At 42.5% G+C, this 19851-nt stretch overlaps 1 protein-coding gene across 4 annotated transcripts; it reads left to right on the top strand.

Annotated features, from left to right (window-relative positions):
* Nucleotides 1-46: 46 nt before the first annotated feature.
* Nucleotides 47-18268, top strand: SPART (spartin). 4 transcript variants are annotated; one of them, XM_028726509.2, is made up of 10 exons: nucleotides 47-247; nucleotides 3671-4509; nucleotides 4662-4859; nucleotides 6040-6144; nucleotides 8838-8961; nucleotides 11424-11618; nucleotides 12726-12884; nucleotides 12985-13075; nucleotides 14805-14865; nucleotides 17029-17167. In XM_028726509.2, exons 2-9 carry the CDS (start codon nucleotides 3700-3702, stop codon nucleotides 14863-14865), a joined length of 1743 nt encoding a protein of 580 aa, XP_028582342.2. In that variant the 5' UTR covers nucleotides 47-247; nucleotides 3671-3699; the 3' UTR covers nucleotides 17029-17167. The 4 variants fall into 4 exon arrangements, with proteins under 4 accessions (XP_028582342.2, XP_028582341.2, XP_028582339.2 ...); XM_028726508.2 differs by having other exon boundaries at nucleotides 14805-17166; XM_028726506.2 differs by lacking the exon at nucleotides 14805-14865 and having other exon boundaries at nucleotides 89-247; nucleotides 17029-18268.
* Nucleotides 18269-19851: the final 1583 nt, after the last annotated feature.

The following is a 19851-nucleotide window of genomic DNA, read 5'->3' as shown; positions in this document are numbered from 1 at the left end:
GCGAGCGCGCGCGCCGCAGAGCGCCCCCTGCCGGCCGAAGCGTCTGCAACGGAGCCCAGAAGCTTCTTAGTGGGCGGGAAGGCGGCAAAGGACAACAGGCCACTGACGGCAGCGGGTCACGTGACGCTGCGTGGGCCGAAGTTGCAACAGCTGGAGCGGAGCAGATATAGGCAGGAAGGGTCGTTTGCGGCGCGTGGCCGGGTGGGCGTCTCGCTGGAGCCTGGGAGGTCGCTGCTGCTCGCTTCCCGTGAGTGAAAGGGAAAGCCAGAACGAGGAAGGGCGGGGGGGGGGGGGAGTTCCTTGTAATTAGGGAGATCAATTCCTTAACAGATAGCATTCCCTTGCCTCCTGTTTCCAACCGCCTTTCCGTCTCCCCCTCCTTGATTCCCTGCGCGCGTGGAGCAGATCATTGCCGCCCTGCTGCTGAAAATGCACTCTGCGTATGCTCAGAGGCCTTGTTTTTTTGTGGGGGCGGGGAAGGATCTGGGCACTGAGTGCTGGTAAAACCAGGCAGTCGGTCCGTCTAGGTCAGTTTTGCTTACACTGACTGGCAACGGCTGTCCAGGATTTGGGGCAGGAGGAGGCTCTCGCCATCGCACCTGGAGGCGCCGGGTTTGGAACCGGGGACCTTCCGCTTGCAAAGTAGAGGCTCCGCCACTCCTGTCTCAGGAGGTTGTTGCCAGGTGTGTGTGTAAGAGAGAGGAGAGATCTTTGGAAGTAGCAGCCGGTTCCTTGGCTGGTAGTAACTTCCTAGTGGACTTTCTTCCTATCAGTCATACCGTCTTAACTCTGGGAGGAGGTTGTTGCTGGCCTCATGGGTGCCTGTGCCTGCGTTTGCCTTGCACCCTGGTGCCGCGGCTGTTTCGCTAGAATTAAGGCCACTGGGTTCAATGAGGTTTAATTCCCAGTTAAGTCTGTCGGGCTGTAAGGAGGGCTGCCCGTGTTCTGCTTGTTTACTCTGAAGCAAGTTCAGCAGGACTTTCTTCCCCCTCAGAAATGCACACAGGGCTTCAGACACATTTATTTGGAGTTTGTGTGTATGTTTGCTTTAGAAAAAGCTTCCTTGCACCTTCTTGCTTTTGTCTTCTAAATAGTGAGATATTTGGCTACCTTTGACACTGCTCATTTCATCTATAAATAGTATATATTGAAGGGGGCATTTTTTATTTAGCACATTATCATCATTATTATCAAACCGTCTTGCCCTGATGAGCAACCTGGCTGCAGAGATATGCGCCAGCTGAAATTTCCAAGCCACCTTCATAGGAAGCCCCATGTATAGCTCATTGCAGTAATATAACTTAGTTGCTAACAGAATATAGACAACAGAACTTAACAGAATATAGACAACAGAACTTAGCCTATCCCAGTCCAAATAGGGGTGCAGCTGAGTCACCAGCCAAAGCTGATGGAAGGCGCTCTGCACCACCAACGCCGCCTGAGCCTCAAGTGATTGCAATGGATCCAGAAGTTCTCACAAGCTGTGTACTTGTTCCTTCCACATGTGCATCCCATGAAACTCGAGGTGTTGTACAATACATGGGATTCTAGATTAGTGGTTCCCAAAATGGGCAGTACTGCCCCCTAAGGACGTTGGCGCTGGATCAGGTTAATCAGTTTTATGGAATTAGACCAAATAGTTTGAATTAGATTTTGAATAAATGTGCACTTAATTGTTACTGTTTTGAATTTTATTGTGTTACCAACTTCCTTAGTGGTTTATGCAAACAGTGGTTTATTATTAGTGGTTTATTATGAATATTGTTTTTTATAGGGTAGGGGGCACTGGGTATGAGTTCATGGAACCAAGGGGTCGGAGGCCTGAAAAAGTTTGGCAGCAGACACATACTGACCAGATCCAGACCACTTAGTATTAGCAAGCTAACTGTATCATGCTCTCTCGGACTATGCAGTTTGATCAGTTTATGGGGCAGCTTATTAACTGCCTGTTGTCTAGTCAAGTGAAGTTGAGGCCAAACTTTGAGGCTCAGAAGGCTAAAGCTGGCCACAATCCACCATGTTCCTTCCTCTTTCATGTGCCTTGCTGATGGTTGCTGTTTAGCAGCTAGCTCTGTTGCATGCTTATTGCTAATTGGAGCAAATCAAAAGAGCACTGTTCCCGAAACATCACGAGTTCACAATTGTATTTGTGGTGGATGTTTCATACTTCCAAACCATCCTACCCCTGAACAATTCTGAATGACAATTTTTTTAAAAAGTTTGTCGCTTCCCATGTTTTTACTGAAACAGTTTTTTAATAACCAGCAGAGCAGTCCCAAAGGAGCAACAGGAGGGGGGGTATGGGGGGGAGAGACAGGAAGTGCTTTTTCTAACTTATACCACTGTGGAGCTATTACAGCTCAGGATCTGATGCATCTCAGGCTGGCTCAGCCCCTCCATCTCCCCATGACCCCATTTCTTAACTTACTGTGGGCAGAATGATGGTGGCAGCAGCACTCTGTGGGTGGGGGCTAACATAGACGTGGAGATGTTAGCTGTACAGTAGTACCTCGGATTACAAACACTTCAGGCTACAGACTCCGCTAACCCGGAAGTAGTACCTCAGGTTAAGAACTTTACCTCAGGATGAGAACAGAAATCACGTGGCGGCAGCGGGAGGCCCCATTAGCTAAAGTGGTACCTCAGGTTAAGAACAGTTTCAGGTTAAGAATGGACCTCCAGAAGGAATTAAGTTCATAACCAGAGGTACCACTGTATTTAGCTTTTATCATTTGATTTCATTGGTTATATAAACTTGCTGTAAGTTTGCATATGGTGGGGAACTTGAGCTTTACAGCAGCATATCAGCCTGTCAAAACAAATACTGAAATACCATGCAATATAAATAGCTTTCAAGAGCTTTTCAGTCATTGAAAGTCTACTCTTAACACTAGTGTGCTAAGTGACTTGGGGGGGGGGGATTGTTAGAACCCCATATAAAATGACCAGGACTCTGTGATCGTTACCAGAGGCCCTTGTGTGCTTCCTCCACAAGAGGTGCAGAGGGTGGCAGCACGAGAACCGGCCTTTTCTGCAGTGGCTCCCTGTTTGTGGAATGCTCTCCCCAGGGAGGTACAGCTCGTGCCTTCATTATACTCCATTAGGTGACAGGCAAAAATGTTCCTCTTCAGCCAGGCCTTTGGCTGATTAATATTCTATGGCCTTTTAAGTGTGTTTGTGTGTGTGTGGGGGGGTGTTTTTAATTATTTATTTTGTGCTTTTCTCCTGTATCTTTATCTTGTGAACCACCCTGAGATCTTTGGAAGAAGGGAGGTGTATAAAGTTAATAAATAATAGTACTACTAATAATAATTCAATTGTTTGTGTAAATTAAAGGTTAAATATAGAAGCACAGCAGCTATATAATGCTGTAAAAGTGCTTTGCAGATCAAGATTATGTATCCATAGTCTTGTTCAAAGTAGACCTGCTGAAATTAATGATCGTGGCTAAGTTAGGTAAAACTTAGTTAATACCACCCTAAGCCTTTTTCAAGGCAAGGCAAGCTGTTTTACGGAAAGTTAGGATCACTATATATCCCTTAATTCAAGCTGTTACTGCTCACTATACATGACATGGCAGCTCCAGGGTGTTTTCTCTCTCTCATATTGACAGCCGTATAGTATAGTTGGTTTCCTTTAATGGAAGTGTTCTCTTCCGCTTTGTCTCCAGTTACTCCTGCTGCGATCCAGTTTTCCGTAATGTATCAAGAACGGGATTCAGCTGCGCAAGAGGGTGCAAATTTGAAGACGATTGAAGAAGAGTACAAGGAAGCATTTGTGTTTGTTAATAAAGCCCTGAATGCAGATGAGCTTGGACAGAAGGAAGAAGCAAGGAATTATTACAGGCAGGGTATTGACCACTTGCTCAGGGGAACTAGCGTCCCGTCCCAAGGTCATGGATGCACCGGGGACCGATGGGAGTCTGCCAGGCAAATGCAGCAAAAAATGAGAGAGACGCTACAAAACGTTACTGCACGCCTAAGCATTCTAGATGAAAATGCACAGCCTAAGCCCATTGCCATGTGTCCTCCTATGGAAGCGCCCAGGATATACCCAACAATTCCAGCCAAAGAAAAACCAGAGAGGCCTCCTGTACCGAATTCACTGATGACTCCATCACACCTGGCTGCAGCAGGTGGAAATGCTGGCTGTACAAGCCAAGGGCAAGCTGCTGTGATGAGTCCTTCGTCTGCAATGCCCACTGAGGAACCCCCAGCTTATACACCTGAGGCCACGGGTGGGCACTACACTGTGTCGTACGGGACAGACTCTGGGGAGTTCTCCTCGGTTGGAGATGATTTCTACACGAAATGCACACAGCCTCCACCTGTTCAGTCGTTAGGGGTAGATGCTGATGAACTGATCCTCATTCCCCACGGGGTGCAGATATTCTTTGTGAGTCCTGATGGACAGGTGAGCGCTCCCTCGTATCCCGGATACCTTCGCATTGTGAAGTTATTGGACACGGATGCTGCAGCAGCCCAGAATCGCCCCCCTGCTTTCCTTCAGGTAACTTTCACATTTTGTTTGTGTTGCTGGCCACAGCCGTTGACAAGCTGTGAAATGAGTGCTAACGGTTCTATGACATGAGTGCTAATGTATCATTCATTTGAATCCACAGTGTTCTGTGCAAAATGTTATTTTTGTCTTCTCTTTTCTAGGTTTGTGACTGGTTGTATCCTCTTATGTGCAACCAGTCTCCTGTCCTCTCCTGTAGCACAGGAGTCTACATGTTCCCTGACTTGATGTCACAGGTGCCAGGATCCTATGTGGGAGTAGTGTTATCTTCAGAACTTCCAGCTGCTGACAGAGAACTGTTTGAAGATCTGCTAAAACAGATGTCTGATCTTAGAGTGCAGGTAAACAGTGTTATGCCACCATCCAGAATAATTTCATTGCACAAGTATCACTGGATGACACTGATGAGCTGTTAAACTGTCCACTTCATAGAGCACTATAAATGAATTTCAGGATTGCCTCTGCAAGGATTTACCTTTGGCAATATAGAGCATGTTTTATGGTGAGGCTGGGCAACATCTGAAAATAAATTTACCGTGTGGTGCTGTGAAGGGCAGGGCAAGTTGGCTGATTTTCCTGCAGGATCAATTGAGCAGACGTAGAGAGGCATTACTGCAGCTTACAGTGTGTCAGAAGTATCACATCCAGCTCACTTGCTCAGAGTGCAACAATGACTAAGCAAAATCTTAAAATGCTACATATATAGGAAGTCCCTCTAAGATAATTAAGAATCTGGTAGATCACAGTTCATTCGTGAAGTGCAGGGAAAGCTTATCCGAGAGATTATCACTCTAGTAAACAAGGTCAGTATTAAGAAGGTGGGGAATCTGAACGGCAGATGTTAGAGGGAGGAATACCTGTAATTATAAAGGCACATTTTTAGCAACAACAACAACAACAACAATAATAATAATAATAATATTTATACCCCACCCATCTGGCTGGACTTTCCCATCCACTCTGGGCAGCTTCCCAAAAAATATTAAAATACAGTAACCCATCAAACATTAAAAGCTTCCCTAAACAGGGCTGCCTTCAGATGTCTTCTAAAAGTCTGGTAGTTGTTTTTCTCTTTGACATCTGGTGGGAGGGCCTTCCACAGGGCGGGTGCCACCACCGAGAAGGCCCTCTGCCTGGTTCCTTGTAGCTTGGCTTCTCACAGTGAGGGAACCGCCAGAAGGCCCTCGGCGCTGGACCTCAGTGTCTGGGTAGAATGATGGGGGTTAAAACTAATTACCAAAAGAAGTGAGAACATTTGCCATTTGTCTTGACATGTTAAAATACTTTCTAATCTCTTGGAGAACTGGCCATATGGTGACGGAACAACCTGATCTTGCAATTACTTATTCACCTGTGGGGATGTTTACTAATGCATGAATTCACCTGCATGAGGTTCATGAGAAGGATAATTCTTTCCACTGTGTGATATTATTGTCTGATGGTGTACAACAGTGCCTAACAGATTCCTTGTCGAGCCTTTGAACTTGTGAATCTATTAATGTCCTTGATATGGTATCACAGGTTCCAGGATCCCATGAGGGACTAGGGTTACCGTCCCAACGCTCAAGATCTTACAAAGAGCTTTTTGAGGATCTGTTTAAACAAAGATCTGATCTCAGAGCCAAGGTAAACTTCAGAGGTGGTGGCAAACTTTTTACTAAGCCAACACATTTTAAACTTTTAAGAAATGGAAATTACTTTGTTTTGTGGTATTTATTGAAAAATGTATCTGCCGACAACAGTGGCTCTTGGAGAGAGAACAAATAATGAAAACGTTGAAGATATTAATCATGTATACTAGTAGCAATCTTGGTTCCCCAAGTGACAGTCCTTATGCAGCTGGAACAAGGCCCACCCACACATGAGAGTATCTGCAGGGTGGAGGGTCCCTGAGGTTTACAGAAGCACAAAAAATCTTTAGTGGACGACCCCGCCCCCCTGCAAGGCCCAATGGGGACTGTTGTAGGTCTCAACTAATAGAATATGGTTGAGGTATCAGAAGTTACCAGGGATGAGCCAAAATAGATGAAGGACACAGGTTATGAGAAATGGACCCAAGGCTGGAGAAAACTTCTATTTTCAGGGAGAGCAGGTGTGAACTGAAAGCTAATTAATTCTGCTGCCGATTTCTGGAATAAGTGTGTGACAGAGGTTGGATTTAACTGGCTCTGGCCTTTGTGCTGTGGTGGCACAGAACCCCTTCTCCACTTCCCCGTCTCCAAAGGACACCCCGTATTTTACAGATGCTGACAAAAGGCTACCTATCTCTGTTGATCTCTGTGCTCCCTCCTCATGCTAATAGCTTCAAAGAAAATACAGTCGTTTGTTAAATCTCGTTTCCCACAGTGGACAAAGCAGTAAACTGCTTTTAAGTGCTTATAAACCTGGACATGACATTTTTACGAGTTTTTAATTGTTGAGGAATTAATATTTGCAAGAACCATGAGGGAGTTCTAGAACAGCTATGGTTATTTAGATCTTAACTTATTTATTCCCTTTTTTAAAAATAAAGATTGTGACATTGTGGGTTACGATATCTTTTAACACTGTCAAGAATGTTCGAATGGCTCGAATTTTAAAGTACAGTACCACCCAGTTCAACATAATGTAATGCTTAGGAGTAGATGAGAAAATGGGAACAATATTACGGCTGGCTTTGTGAGTTCTAGCTAACCTAATGCAGAACTTCTTAAGAACTCGGCGTATATTCATAGCACCTGTACAAAATGGCATGACTTAACAAAACGGATTGAGCTTTGGCCTGTGACTCACTTTAGTAGCTTAGAGGGGATCAATCAGAAATACACACCAGTCGCTTATATTTGGTTCCTGCTGTTCACATGAGTGTAGGCTATTTTAACTCTCAAGTGTGTATGTTAGGCAATGCAGACGAAATAGGATGTCAAGCTAGAACCTGGAGCGGATGTCTCAGGATTGCTTTGGTTCACTTTAATGCAGTAGTAGCCATCCTGCTTATACTTAGGGACTGATTTTACAATGTCACATTGTTTCATAAATGCATAAAAGATGCTACACAGAAAATGCAAAATCCATGTCAGTTTTGCATTCTAATGCAAGATCCCTGTGTACTTGCTTGTGTGAAATTTCTGTGCAGAGAATTGAACCTTACTAATTCCAAAGTGATATAGAAAGTCTGGAGCTGTGACGATAACATGCCTGTGATAATACAGTGGTACCTCGCAAGACGAATGCCTCGCAAGACGAAAAACTCGCAAGACGAAAGGTTCGCAAGACGAATTTCCCTATGGGCTTGCTTCGCAAGACGAAAACGTCTTGCAAGTTTGTTTCCTTTTTCTTAAAATCGTTAATACCCAGGGTGCATTGCTTCGCAAGACGAAAAATTCGCAAGACGGAAAAACTCGCAGAACGAATTAATTTCGTCTTGCGAGGCACCACTGTACCTTCATTTGATCACATAGAATAATCCTTCATAGTAATCTAATGTGAAAACAAGTTATGTTTAATGTAGTTGTTTCCATCTTTGTTGTTGCAGTCTTTTAATTCATGGGGTGGTGTCTGGTTCCGAATCCCAGATATTTTGCCTGTTAGCTGGGTGTCTTCTCTAAGAAAGGACCTATCACATGCTCAACTTTGTCTTGTTTTGGCAGTAACAATGTGTAAAACTGAGAAAAAACAGAATGAATGCACTTTCGTTGTTTGTAAATCTGTATGGGGAGGAGGAGGAGTAAATCCAGCCCAGCTCCCAAAAAGCTTCATTCTTTCAGTCTTGCCTTCCTGAACAAAGAGAAGCAATGTAAAGACACATAACAATACAGAATAAGGAGAACTGTGTTTCCCCTTAAAATGAAAGGGAGTGGTAGACTTGGGCAACTTTCCTTCCTGATCAAATAAATATGAACATATGCATACGCTGCCTGTCTGTTGTGCAAAATGTTCTCAAAGGCGAATAGTGCATTAACTATAATACAAAACCATGCTAATTATATTAACTGAAGTGAAAAGAATCAGGGGTGAAGAAACCCTAATTATCTCTCCAAAGAGGTACATGTTGGTCTGATCTCCAAATGCCAATAAGGCAGGAGCAACAGTAATGTTCCTGTGCATGTAAAATAGGCTGGAATTAGGTGTCCAGAAATGCCATTTTCTTGCAGATGAATAAAGAAACTGATGCATTTTGGTTGTTGTTGTAAAACCTATAATTATCTGCGAGAAGATGGAAGCTTTAGGGTCACAGTGTCCATTTCTTTGTTGAATATCACGGTGGCCAATTTGACATTTAATTGCTTTATCTTAGCTTTTGATCTTGCTGTGTATATATATGTGCTTCGATCTTGCAGCCTGCAGAAGCTTCTAGTGATGCGATTAACCTGGCCGAGACTGTACGTATTGAGCCAGCGTCTGAAGAGAGGGAAAGAGAGTTACCTGACTGGAGTGAGAAAATGGCCCATGGAATCTTAACAGGTACCCTTAGGATTGATTCTCTAGATTGATCCTTGGTAGAAACCCTGTTCTGATGTTTGGGCTTAAAGCTGTACTAACTGACATGGTGCCATTAAATGTTGTTGGACTCCCACAAGCTGGTCAGCATGTTCAAGGGTAGGTGTTGCAGCCCAACAACATCTGAAAGACACTGTTGGCTCCAACCCCAGTGTCCCCATGCAAATCTTCTCTGTTTCCACACTCAGCATGCAGAGGTTGGAAGTGGAGCTGGTGCGTGCAAGGATTGTAGGGGCAGGCTTTGTGTGGATGCAACTGTCACAGCTTCCAACCCACCTGTCTCACCTGAATTGGGCTAAAGCTTCTCTTCATTCTGGCAGCATAGTGAAATTGTCTTCCAATCTGAAATCATAAGCTAAACTATTAATTTCAGCCACTTCCATAATATAACTTTGCATGAGAATATATTCTGTAAGAAATAGTTTCGTTGTCTGTGTTTCCTGATATATTAGTTTTATTCAGCACTCAGGTAGCAGAAAACTAAATGGTTCTACCACACATTATATCAATTACATGGATTGACCTGCGGTCAAGTTCTGCAGTTGAAAGGTTCCATCTTGTTGATAGAAATATTTTACTACTTGATAGGGTACAGTCCTTTAATTACATCCTGTTAGTATGTCTGTGTTACTTTCAGGTCTACATGGCTCAGAAGTAGAGAGTAAAAGAATGTATTATTATTATTATTATTATTATTATTATTAATGTGACTTTTTCAGGATATTAATTACATGCAATTGTTTGTTTAAACTTTGCCTCTTGATAAAAATACTAAATTCTCTTAAAGATAAATAGTAAGTTAATTCCCTGCCAGGTAGATTCCCAAAAACCAAATGGCAACTCAAAATAAAGCTCTTGAGATAAGCTCTAGAAGATGTTATAGTTTGTCCAATCTCCAGGAGCATAATTCAGTAATTATGTAACGGTTGCTAAAAACAACAACTTGTTCTTTGTTTTGCCAACTTAGTGCATGTTTGGGGATTTTCATCTGAATTATGCTGGTGGATGAATAAACTGGGGGCTGACTTGCAAGCTAATTTAAATCCTGTTTACATCTGATGCAGCTCAGAGTGGTAGAATTCTAGACTGCACCACATTAGACTACTGGTTGGGAGGGGGAATATTTTATTTAATTCTCTGCCATGTTGACCTGCTTGGTGTAAACCCACTCCTCTTGTTCGCCACATGCATGAAGCTTCTGAGGTAGTGAAAGAAAGAGCGCACATTCAAAAATATGAGGCACCCAGTGCAATTGCTCTGATATGAAAAAGGTAAAAGGACCCCTGACCGTTAGGTCCAGTTGCAGACGACTCTGGAGTTGTGGCACTCATCTTGCTTTACTGGCCGAGGGAGCCGGCGTACAGCTTCCAGGTCATGTGGCCAGCATGACTAAGCCGCTTCTGGCAAACCAGAGCAGCGCATGGAAATGCTGTTTACCTTCCCGCTGGAGTGATACCTATTTATCTACTTGCACTGCATGCTTTCGAACTGCTAGGTTGGCAGGAGCTGGGACCGAACAACGGGAGCTCACGCCGTCGCAGGGATTCGAACCGCCGACCTTCTGATCGGCAAGCCCTAGGCTCTGTGGTTTAATCCACAGCGCCACCCGCATCCCTGCCTGATATGGTACAATGCATAATTCTACTGCATAATGCTTAGAACAGCTCTGAAGCTACACAGTGCAGATCCCACGTACAACACTAATAATGTTTTCTGATGAGCATTTACAACAGCACTGTGTAAAGGCTGTTACATCAGTCATGGGCCAGAAAGAACAAGTAGCATTGGGGGGAAATCAGTTTAGTTCTATCACAGTTGCACAGTGCACCAGTGCTCCTGGCCTAATGATAGAAGAAACACAAACTACTCTGGTACAATATAGCTGTTGCAGTTCTTCTCTAGGGCATGAAGAATACCAAGATGCTAATGTGGCCTTCTAAGAGAGGAGAAATGATGCTGTTATGCCTTCCCAGGAACAACCCCTAACATTATAGGCATGTCCTTTCTGGCCCTAAAGGGTCAGGAGACTCAGCTGTTACAGTACTTTGTTTTTAGGAGATGAAGTGCTATTTGTTGTCATGGTTGCCTTCAAAGGGTGGTGCAAAGGATCTGGCTGAAAGGGTTTTCCCCCCAAAGAGGGGTGTCATGGTGGAATGGTCCTTGTTACATAAGCAAATAGAAAAATAGATGGGCAAGCTCCAAAGCTGCTTTTTCATTCTATGGCAAAAACAGGTAAAGCTTTCCTATTTTCATCATTGCTGAAGGTGGAATTGCAGCTAATTAAGAGGATCTGGGAGACTCACCAGTGTGTGAGTTCAGGCTGTATTTTTTTCAGCTTACTAGCCTGAACTTAAGTGGGAAGGAAATGCTGTCCTATAACATGATGATGTTGCTGCATCTGTCAATCTGTTCTTGTTTCCTTAAAGGAGCATCCTGGGTCAGCTGGGGTCTGGTCAAAGGAGCAGAATATACTGGGAAAGCAATCCACAAGGGAGCTTCCAAACTAAGAGAGCACATTCAGCCAGAGGAAAAGCCAATGGAAGTCAACCCAACCGTAGCTAAAGGGCTGCATGTAGCCAAGCAGGCTACAGGAGGAGCTGTGAAAGTCAGCCAGTTCTTAGGTGAGACGTGAGCAACCAATTTCCTTGAAAAAGTAGTGACAGGAATTGATAATGCTTTGTTTCTTCAGTCTTTTTTTTTTTTTAATGGACAGGGAATAATGTCGATTTTCTTTTTCATTATGTCCTCTTTGGGAGAGAAACGGACTTCATCAGGTTTAGGCTCTTTAAAAAAAAGAATAGTGCCTTAGCTTGCTGTATGTTTTTAGTTATTGACTCATGTTGTTGATGTGGGTTTTTTTTTACATTTTGGAATGGTTCGTTATTTATATCAACATATTTATATGTTCACGGTCTTGGAATCGTATTGGATGAAGGGTGGTATACAAATTCTTTAAATTAATCACCCTTCAGAAGTCTTCATTGCCCCGGCTTCATTAAGAGCCAATATAGACAGTAGTAGTAGTAGAGAGCCAGTGTGGTGTAGTGGTTAAGAGCGGTAGTCTCGTAATCTGGGGAACCGGGTTCGAGTCTCCGCTCCTCCACATGCAGCTGCTGGGTGACCTTGGGCTAGTCACACTTCTTTGAAGTCTCTCAGCCCCACTCACCTCACAGAGTGTTTGTTGTGGGGGAGGAAGGGAAAGGAGAATTTTAGCCGCTTTGAGACTCCTTAAAGGGAGTGAAAGGTGGGATATCAAATCCAAACTCTTCTTCTTCTTCTTCTAGAAATAATAATAATAGTAGTAGTAGTAGTAGTAGTAGTAGTAATAATAATAATAGTAATAATAATAATAATTTTTTATACCCTGCCCATCTGTCTGGGTCTCCCCAGCCACCCTGGGTGGCTTCCAACAAAGTATTAAAATACAGTGGTCTGTTAAACATTAAAAGCTTCCCTAAACAGGGCTGCCTTCAGATGTCTTCTAAAAGTCTGGTAGTTGTTCTTCTCTTGGACATCTGGTGGGAGGGCGTTCCACAGGGCGGGTGCCACTACCAGCAGATGCATTACTTGCATCTGCACTTTCCTCCAAATATAATTGTTGTGGGAAAAGGAGCCATTAACATAAAATTGGCTTCATGATCTTCAACAATTCATTGAATTCAGTGGCTTAATCTATCTGACCAGAACATTCTGTAACCTATAAATTATCTTAATGCTTTCTGTTTTAGTGGAAGGTGTGTGCTCTATAGCAAGTTCTGTGGGAAGAGAGTTAGCCCCCCATGTCAAGAAGCATGGAAGCAAACTGGTTCCAGAATCCCTTAAGAAAGACAAAGATGGAAAATCTACTTTCGATGGTGCTCTGGTTGTTGCGGCAAGTGGTGTTCAAGGTAGCATGAAAATAACGCTTCCACAATGTGTGGTGCAAGTTTTTATTGAATGTCATTTGTTTGCTACCTTCCGGTTCCAATACGCTAACTCTCCTTGCAGGGTTTTCAACAATATGGCACGGTTTGGAAAGCGCTGCAAAGTGTATTGCTAAAAATGTGTCTAAAGAGACGGTTCAAACTGTCAAGTACAAGTAAGTTAACGTTTCCTCTACTCTCCAATAAATTTTGGTGATGCATGAATACTAGGGAACCTACACTACATGCGTTAAACAAAACTTGCTAAAAAGTAAAAATGCTTTGCTATTGTTGGAACCAAACTAGTCGCGATGATCACAGTTGATCTAAAAGTGGAACTTTCCCAGTTACATAGACAGGGAGGAGCAAACAAGGAGGAGTGTACAGTGTAAGTGAAGGAGCCACCTACACTTGCTTTATCTGCAGATCCTATCCTCAAGGAACAGGAGTCAGCAAACTTTTTCAGCAGGGGGCCGGTCCACTGTCCCCCTCAGACCTTGTGGGGGCCCAACTATATTTTGGGAAAAAACAATGAACGATTTTAACCCGCAAAGAGGCCTGAAGATGCCTGCTGCTGCAGTCCTGATCCGGATTCACTTCAGTGGGAGCTCTTTTTCTGATGGGAATTGTAGCCATGTGGGAACCTGATCTGGACCACAGCAGGGGGCAATGCCCACCTAAATTCCACTCCAGAAGCCCAGTACAGTCATACCTTGCGTTGAATGCGCTTCGGGTTGAGCACGTTCGAGTTGTGCTCCGCGGCAACCCGGAAGTAACGGAGCACGTTACTTCCAGGTTTCGCTGCTTGCACATGCGCAGATGCTCAAAATGATGTCATGTGCATGCGCAGAAGCGACGAAAAGCGGCGTGCGCATAGACATGCCGTTACATTTGCTTCTAGATGCGAACGGGGCTCCGGAACGGATCCTGTTTGTATTTAGAGGTACCACTGTACTGATCTGGCTTGCTGCTCTGGCATTTTATAAATGAAAAAGCTTGTGCTCAAGGCAAAATTACACGAGTAACATCACATGTAGTCTGGCCCTGCAGTGTCAGAAGTGACCTGGACTGAGAGAGAAGCACTTCAAGAATGATGCTGCAAGGAAATAAGTGGTAGGGAAGGGGAAAATTTGCCCTGCATCCTCTTCTTGCTGTTAAAATTGGACCTCCTTCTTCCCCTCCCCTTTGTAATTGGAACACTTTGTCTTCTAAACACACACTTGCAGCTGCTGTGTAAAGGTCAAGCAGGTGCAGGTCACTTCTAGTTAAGGGGCAGCTGCACCCCTAAATTGGATTTTCAGTTCATTTAGGTTTTACCTAATGCAGAGAGGGATTGTTGCCAGGCCGATTCCATCTCAATACTCAGTAGGATGTATTTCAGTTCTTGGAATATGAGTGGTGCTGAAATTGTAAAGGGAAGCCTCTGTCTATATAAATTAGGGTTGCCATATTTCAAAAAGTGAAAATCTGAGCTTTTTTTAAAGTTTTGCCCAATTTTATGTAATTATCTGTAACTGCATAGAGTCTAATTTTGGGTTGCTTTCTGAAGTTTGAGTCTTTTTTCTGGGCTAAAGAAAAAGGAAACATGGACTAGCCCATTCAGCAAAAAAAACAAACAAAACAAATGTTTGCAGTCAACATTGGAGCAAAATGCAGTAGGGAAATGTCAGGCTGCCAATTAGACTTCTGAAAATAATTTCTGTTTTATTTTACCTATAAGGATCCAAGGATTTACTTGGTACTTACTCTGTAATTCTCTTGGTCTGAACCTCACCTAGTCTGTACTACATTGCTTTCTGCCAAAATAATGGTATATCTCCATGAAGTATTTCTCCTTGGCAAGTTTGAAGAACCATGTTCTGTTTGTACACTACTGTTTGTGTTAATCTTTTGTTCTTATTTTAGATTTAAAAGTAGGGGAAAAGGAGATGAGTCTTCAGTTGCAACTAAGAGTGAAAAGCAATAAGTAACTTGCAGTTATCTCCAACTAACGATTCAAGTATTCACCCCATCTCATGTTTATGTAAGAGTATAATAGAAAACACATCCTAATGAAATAAGTAGACTTTTTCTTCCAAGACAAAAGGCCACATCAAAAATCTGTTGCATACAAGGGGATTGTGGTTTACCGGTACTTTAAGATGTGTGCAATGTAGTATTTTTATTAGCATGGCAGATGCACCTCATATATATTTTTATTGTGTTTCTCATAATAGGCAGCTTTTTTTTTTTAAGTGTGTGTACACTCGTGTGAAGAAGATTGACAATTTTAGGTCACCATAATGCATACCTAGCAAAATGATCTTCAACCTGGAAGAACCCAACCCTCTGGGCATTTAAAAGGGTCCAGAAATCTTGCAATGCTAATTGTTCACTAACAATAAATAGCTGCGCTAGAATATGAGAAACAAGCTCCAAATGTATATCTGCATTGCTGCAAAATATTTTAAGTTCTTGGCACTTTTCATATCCACCTGCATTCAATAAATATTTTTATCATGTAAACTCCTGCCCACTGTTGGTTCTGCATAGTTGTGAGATGGTGTGAATACTCTTGTTCCTTTTGGCACAGTTTGAGTCAGTTTTGCTTTCTTCTAATATGGGTGTTTATGGCTAATGTCATGGGGAAACTAACAAAAATGAAAATCTTTTGCTGTCCAATTAATTTTATCAGATTTGTCGTGTTCGGCAAATAATTCCAAGGCTGCTATGCTGTCACATTGTAAGAAATATAGTATTAGAGATTCTTTTCCATTCAGTCTTAATGTGTGTTCTGAAATAGGCAGATTACTACTGTGTTTGGTCAAGACCTAGAATTATAGAATCATAGAGTTGGAATAGACCACAAGGGCCATCGAGTCCAACCCCCTGCCAGGCAGGAAACACCATCAGAGCACTCCTGACATATGGTTGTCAAGCCTCTGCTTAAAGACCTCCAAAGAAGGAGACTCCACCACACTCCTTGGCAGCAAATTCCACTGTCGAACAGCTCTTACTGTCAGGAAGTTCTGTATTGATTATGCCAACAGCAATCAATGTTTCAAAGGGAGACTTCAGTTTTTTGGCTTTAAAATTTCGTTGGCCACTGTAGTAGATTAGCAAAGGATAGCTTCAGCATTTTTGTGTACAGTATTGTTACTCTTTTGCAGCCAGTTAACATGTAGGATTTTAGCGTTTTAAGTAGTAGGCTGTATTATTGCCCTGTTTGGTTACTTTTTTTAGAATTGTTTGCATTTTTTCATATGTATCAGAAGTCCCCTTTGCATAGTTTATCCCAGAGTGGCATGTGAATAAACTTGACTTAAGCTCGGCAGGATTCCTTCATCATCAATCCCAGCTGATAAAATGCTTTCTCTAATACATCACTGGAAAGGGGTTGAAATACCTGCTTAGTTCTTCTCAACCAGAAGGAAAGTTTATCCTCGTATAATTGTGGAAATTGAGTAACTAAATAACAAGGGAAATAGCTTTGTGCAGTCATCATTTACGCATATACTAAGAACTTAAAGTGAACTTTGAGCATTGTACGGGGCCACTCTCAACTGTTTTGTAATTTCTGGTTGGGTTGGGAGATTCTTAATTTTTTTCAGGGCAAAAATGTAGATTTTCAGACTTATTTTTACAATAAAATGTATTAACTTATTTTAAAAATTCTTAACGTTTTAACAGCAGTACTTTAACTATTGTAGGGATAACCTATTGAACCTGGAGCTTTTAAATTTCTCTTTGTCACAGAGCACATTTTATAACATGGTTTAGTTAGCAGCTTCAGAAAAAAAAATTGTTTTATGTGGTAATTCTGGGGAGACGAAAGCTTTATCTTATCTACCAAGTGTAAGCACAACTTTGGAATTTGCGTTGAAGGCCAAGTAAAAACTGAAGCAAGAGACAAAAACTAGGACAGACTAGCAGCCCTAAAACATTAAGATTGTTTTTGCTAATCTTCTTCTGTGCTTTGGGAAGATTTCAAAAGTGAATCAAGCCAGTCTGTATGCTGATTTCAAGTTTTCCAAATTAAATTTAAGCATCTACTTGGGAATGAGGGCATGCATGCAAAGATTAAAAAACAATCGTAGCATTTATGTACAAATGAGGAAACTCCATTGACATGCTCCTTATTTTCATTAAGGTACGGGGATGATGCGGGCCATGCTACTGACAACGCAGTGAGTTCTGCTATCAATGTTGGTGTGGCAGCTTTCAATATCGACAATATTGGAATCAAAGCTATAGTGAAGAAAACTGCAAAGGAGACAGGCCATGCTGTGTTGGATGAATATAAAATCATAGAAAAGAACGAGAAAAAAGAAGATGGATATTGAAGACTGTGTGAATAAATTACCCAAAGCCTTAATTTATTACATAATTTATTTAAAAAGAGTTGAACTGATTAACAAGTGTTGTATTTCTAACTCCTAAGATTGCTGGACTTAAATATATCATACCTGGGAAGTCTTTTAAAATGAGTTTTTGGAATCTCTAACTCCAGTATTATTGTTAGAGCTAGATGATGGAAATGGATTTGCATTAAACTTCCACGAGGAGGGCTTAAATGCCTTTTTTCAAATAAATGTGGAAATTAGATTCTAGCTTCATGTATAGAGGGACTATTTTTGTAACTATTTCTAGACAAAATATTTTCAGAAAGCTAATGATTTGAATAGTGGCTGAAACTGAACTTGTCTGATCAAATAGTATGCACTATTTTTAGCTTTAAATAAACTGGCTAGGCTTGAGTAATTCCTCCTAAAAACTAGGAAAATCCAAACTCTTAAGACAAACCAAAGACTGGAATACTGCTATTTCCTGAATTAGGGTATCAGAGTCAACCAAACTTTGGTGTAATCCTAGGTTTCATTGAAATACATGGCATTTTTTTGCCTACTCCAGTAGCAAGGACTTGGATTCATTATACTTTGTGTTATCCAGCCAGTGTGTGGGAACAATGTTTGCTCTGAGATCGCTAAAGAAAAGGTTGGGCTCTGTAAAAGCTTTAATGGTTACCCTCTGTATTTGTTATATAGAATTGCTGCACTGTAACTTGTCTTATTGGAAAGCCTGTATTTAGAAATGATTATTGCTGCCTTGTGATGGAATGCAATGCATTTCATTTTAAGATATTCAACTTCACTCCCCATCATTACCTATGGATTCATCTGCTATTTATGTGGGAATTGTGAGTCCCTTACTATGCTTGCTTCTGATTTTTGACTTCAATTTATGTGAAGTTTTGCAGATATTAAAAATTGTAGTGCTGTAGTCTGCAACAGAGAAATGATGGCACTTTGGAGGGACACATCCACTGGTTAAGAAGCTAACTACTTGAAATGTTGTATGGATTGAAAACTATAAATAAACTTTAACATGCATGTTTTGGTTAAGTGTATTTTTTATTTGAATGAAAGTTACAGGGAGAATTGATTCAGAAGCAGTAGACGGTTATGGCATTTTGTATAGGTGGACTAGGAAGAATTGCATTTCATTTACACACGTCTTTCACAATCCAACATTTGCATTTCCCCCCTTCTACATAAGCAGAAGATGGGGAAGTTGCCCCTCCTGATTTTTTACCATCTCAGTAAAAGTTGCATATGTGGGTAGTGTGTGCTACATTCCCTGGAGTAGTCTAGAATGTCCTTCCAGAAATCTTTTTATTGTACATTCCTGTTGACTTGTGTTCATGATGCCTAGAGAGGGTGGTCACATGTGATGCAGCTTTTAATACTGTTTGCACCTGCAAATGTTTTGGAGTGGTTGCATTTCCTTCAGTTCCAATATACTATTCACACAGCACATGAACTATGGAGCTACCACAGGAAGCAGTGATGGCAACCAACTTGGAGGACTTAAGTCAAGGACGAGACAGATTCATGGAGGAGAATAATTAACTGGCTTGTTCCAGCAGGGCTCTTATGTTCTTAGTGTGTATCTTGTAACTTCCTACTTGGAAAGCCTTAGCTTTTTATACCATGAATCTATGGTGGTGGTGGGGTTTGCCTTACTGTTGTAAACAGTAACTAATGTAGCATTGGGGGAGCATCCTAGAGCAGCTAAGAATAATGCTACTGCTAACACACTGGGGTGTCAGGAACATGTAGAAAACACCTGCAATAAAGCAAGCTGGAGGTTGCATTCCAGCCGTTTTTAAAAATGCATTGCCTCAAAATGAGTCAAGCTATCAAACTTAAAAAGCCCTAGTTGATTTTGCATGTAGCAGCAGGGCATAGCCATGATGCCTGCCTAGTAGCCACTAATTTTGTTGTTTAGTCGTGTCCAACTCTTCGTGACCCCATGGACCAGAGCACGCCAGGCACTCCTGTCTTCCACTGCCTCCCGCAGTTTGGTCAGACTCATGCTGGTAGCTTCGAGAACACTGTCCAACCATCTCTTCCTCTGTCGTCCCCCTTTCCTTGCGCCCTCCATCTTTCCCAACATCAGGGTCTTTTCCAGGGAGTCTTCTCTTCTCATGAGGTATTGGAGCCTCAGCTTCAGGATCTGTCCTTCTAGTGAGCACTCAGGGCTTTTTTTCTTAAGAATGGATGCCACTGATAGCCGCCTCTTTTAACCATCCTTTTAAAGCCACCCACGCTGCTCGCCATCCGAAGATTAATTCGCTGCCACCCCTCACTTTGTCGTTTTAACAACCCCTGGAGGGCAGCAGCAGAATGGCCAGAGCTGCAGTGAACTCTAAAGCCTCCTTTCTCAAACTAGGCACCTGAAGGGCTCCGGCGAGCTCCTTCTAAAACTCCAGCACAAGCAAGCAGCTGCTGCTGCTGCTGCTGCTGCTGCCAAAGCTTTGGCAACAATTAAGAGTCGAGGATCCCTGTTGAAACGCCCCCGTCAACAAACCGCGCCTCTGCAGCCGAGCGCACGCGCGCCTTCCCCTGAGCGGCAACGGCGCCCTCTGCCGATCGGCCGAACGCTGACGTAAACCCGAGAGAGAGAGAGCGAG

This window comes from Podarcis muralis, chromosome 4 (assembly GCF_964188315.1).
Source record: "Podarcis muralis chromosome 4, rPodMur119.hap1.1, whole genome shotgun sequence".
NCBI classification, from domain to species: Eukaryota; Metazoa; Chordata; class Lepidosauria; order Squamata; family Lacertidae; genus Podarcis; species Podarcis muralis.
This window is presented reverse-complemented; position numbering and strand designations above follow the sequence as displayed.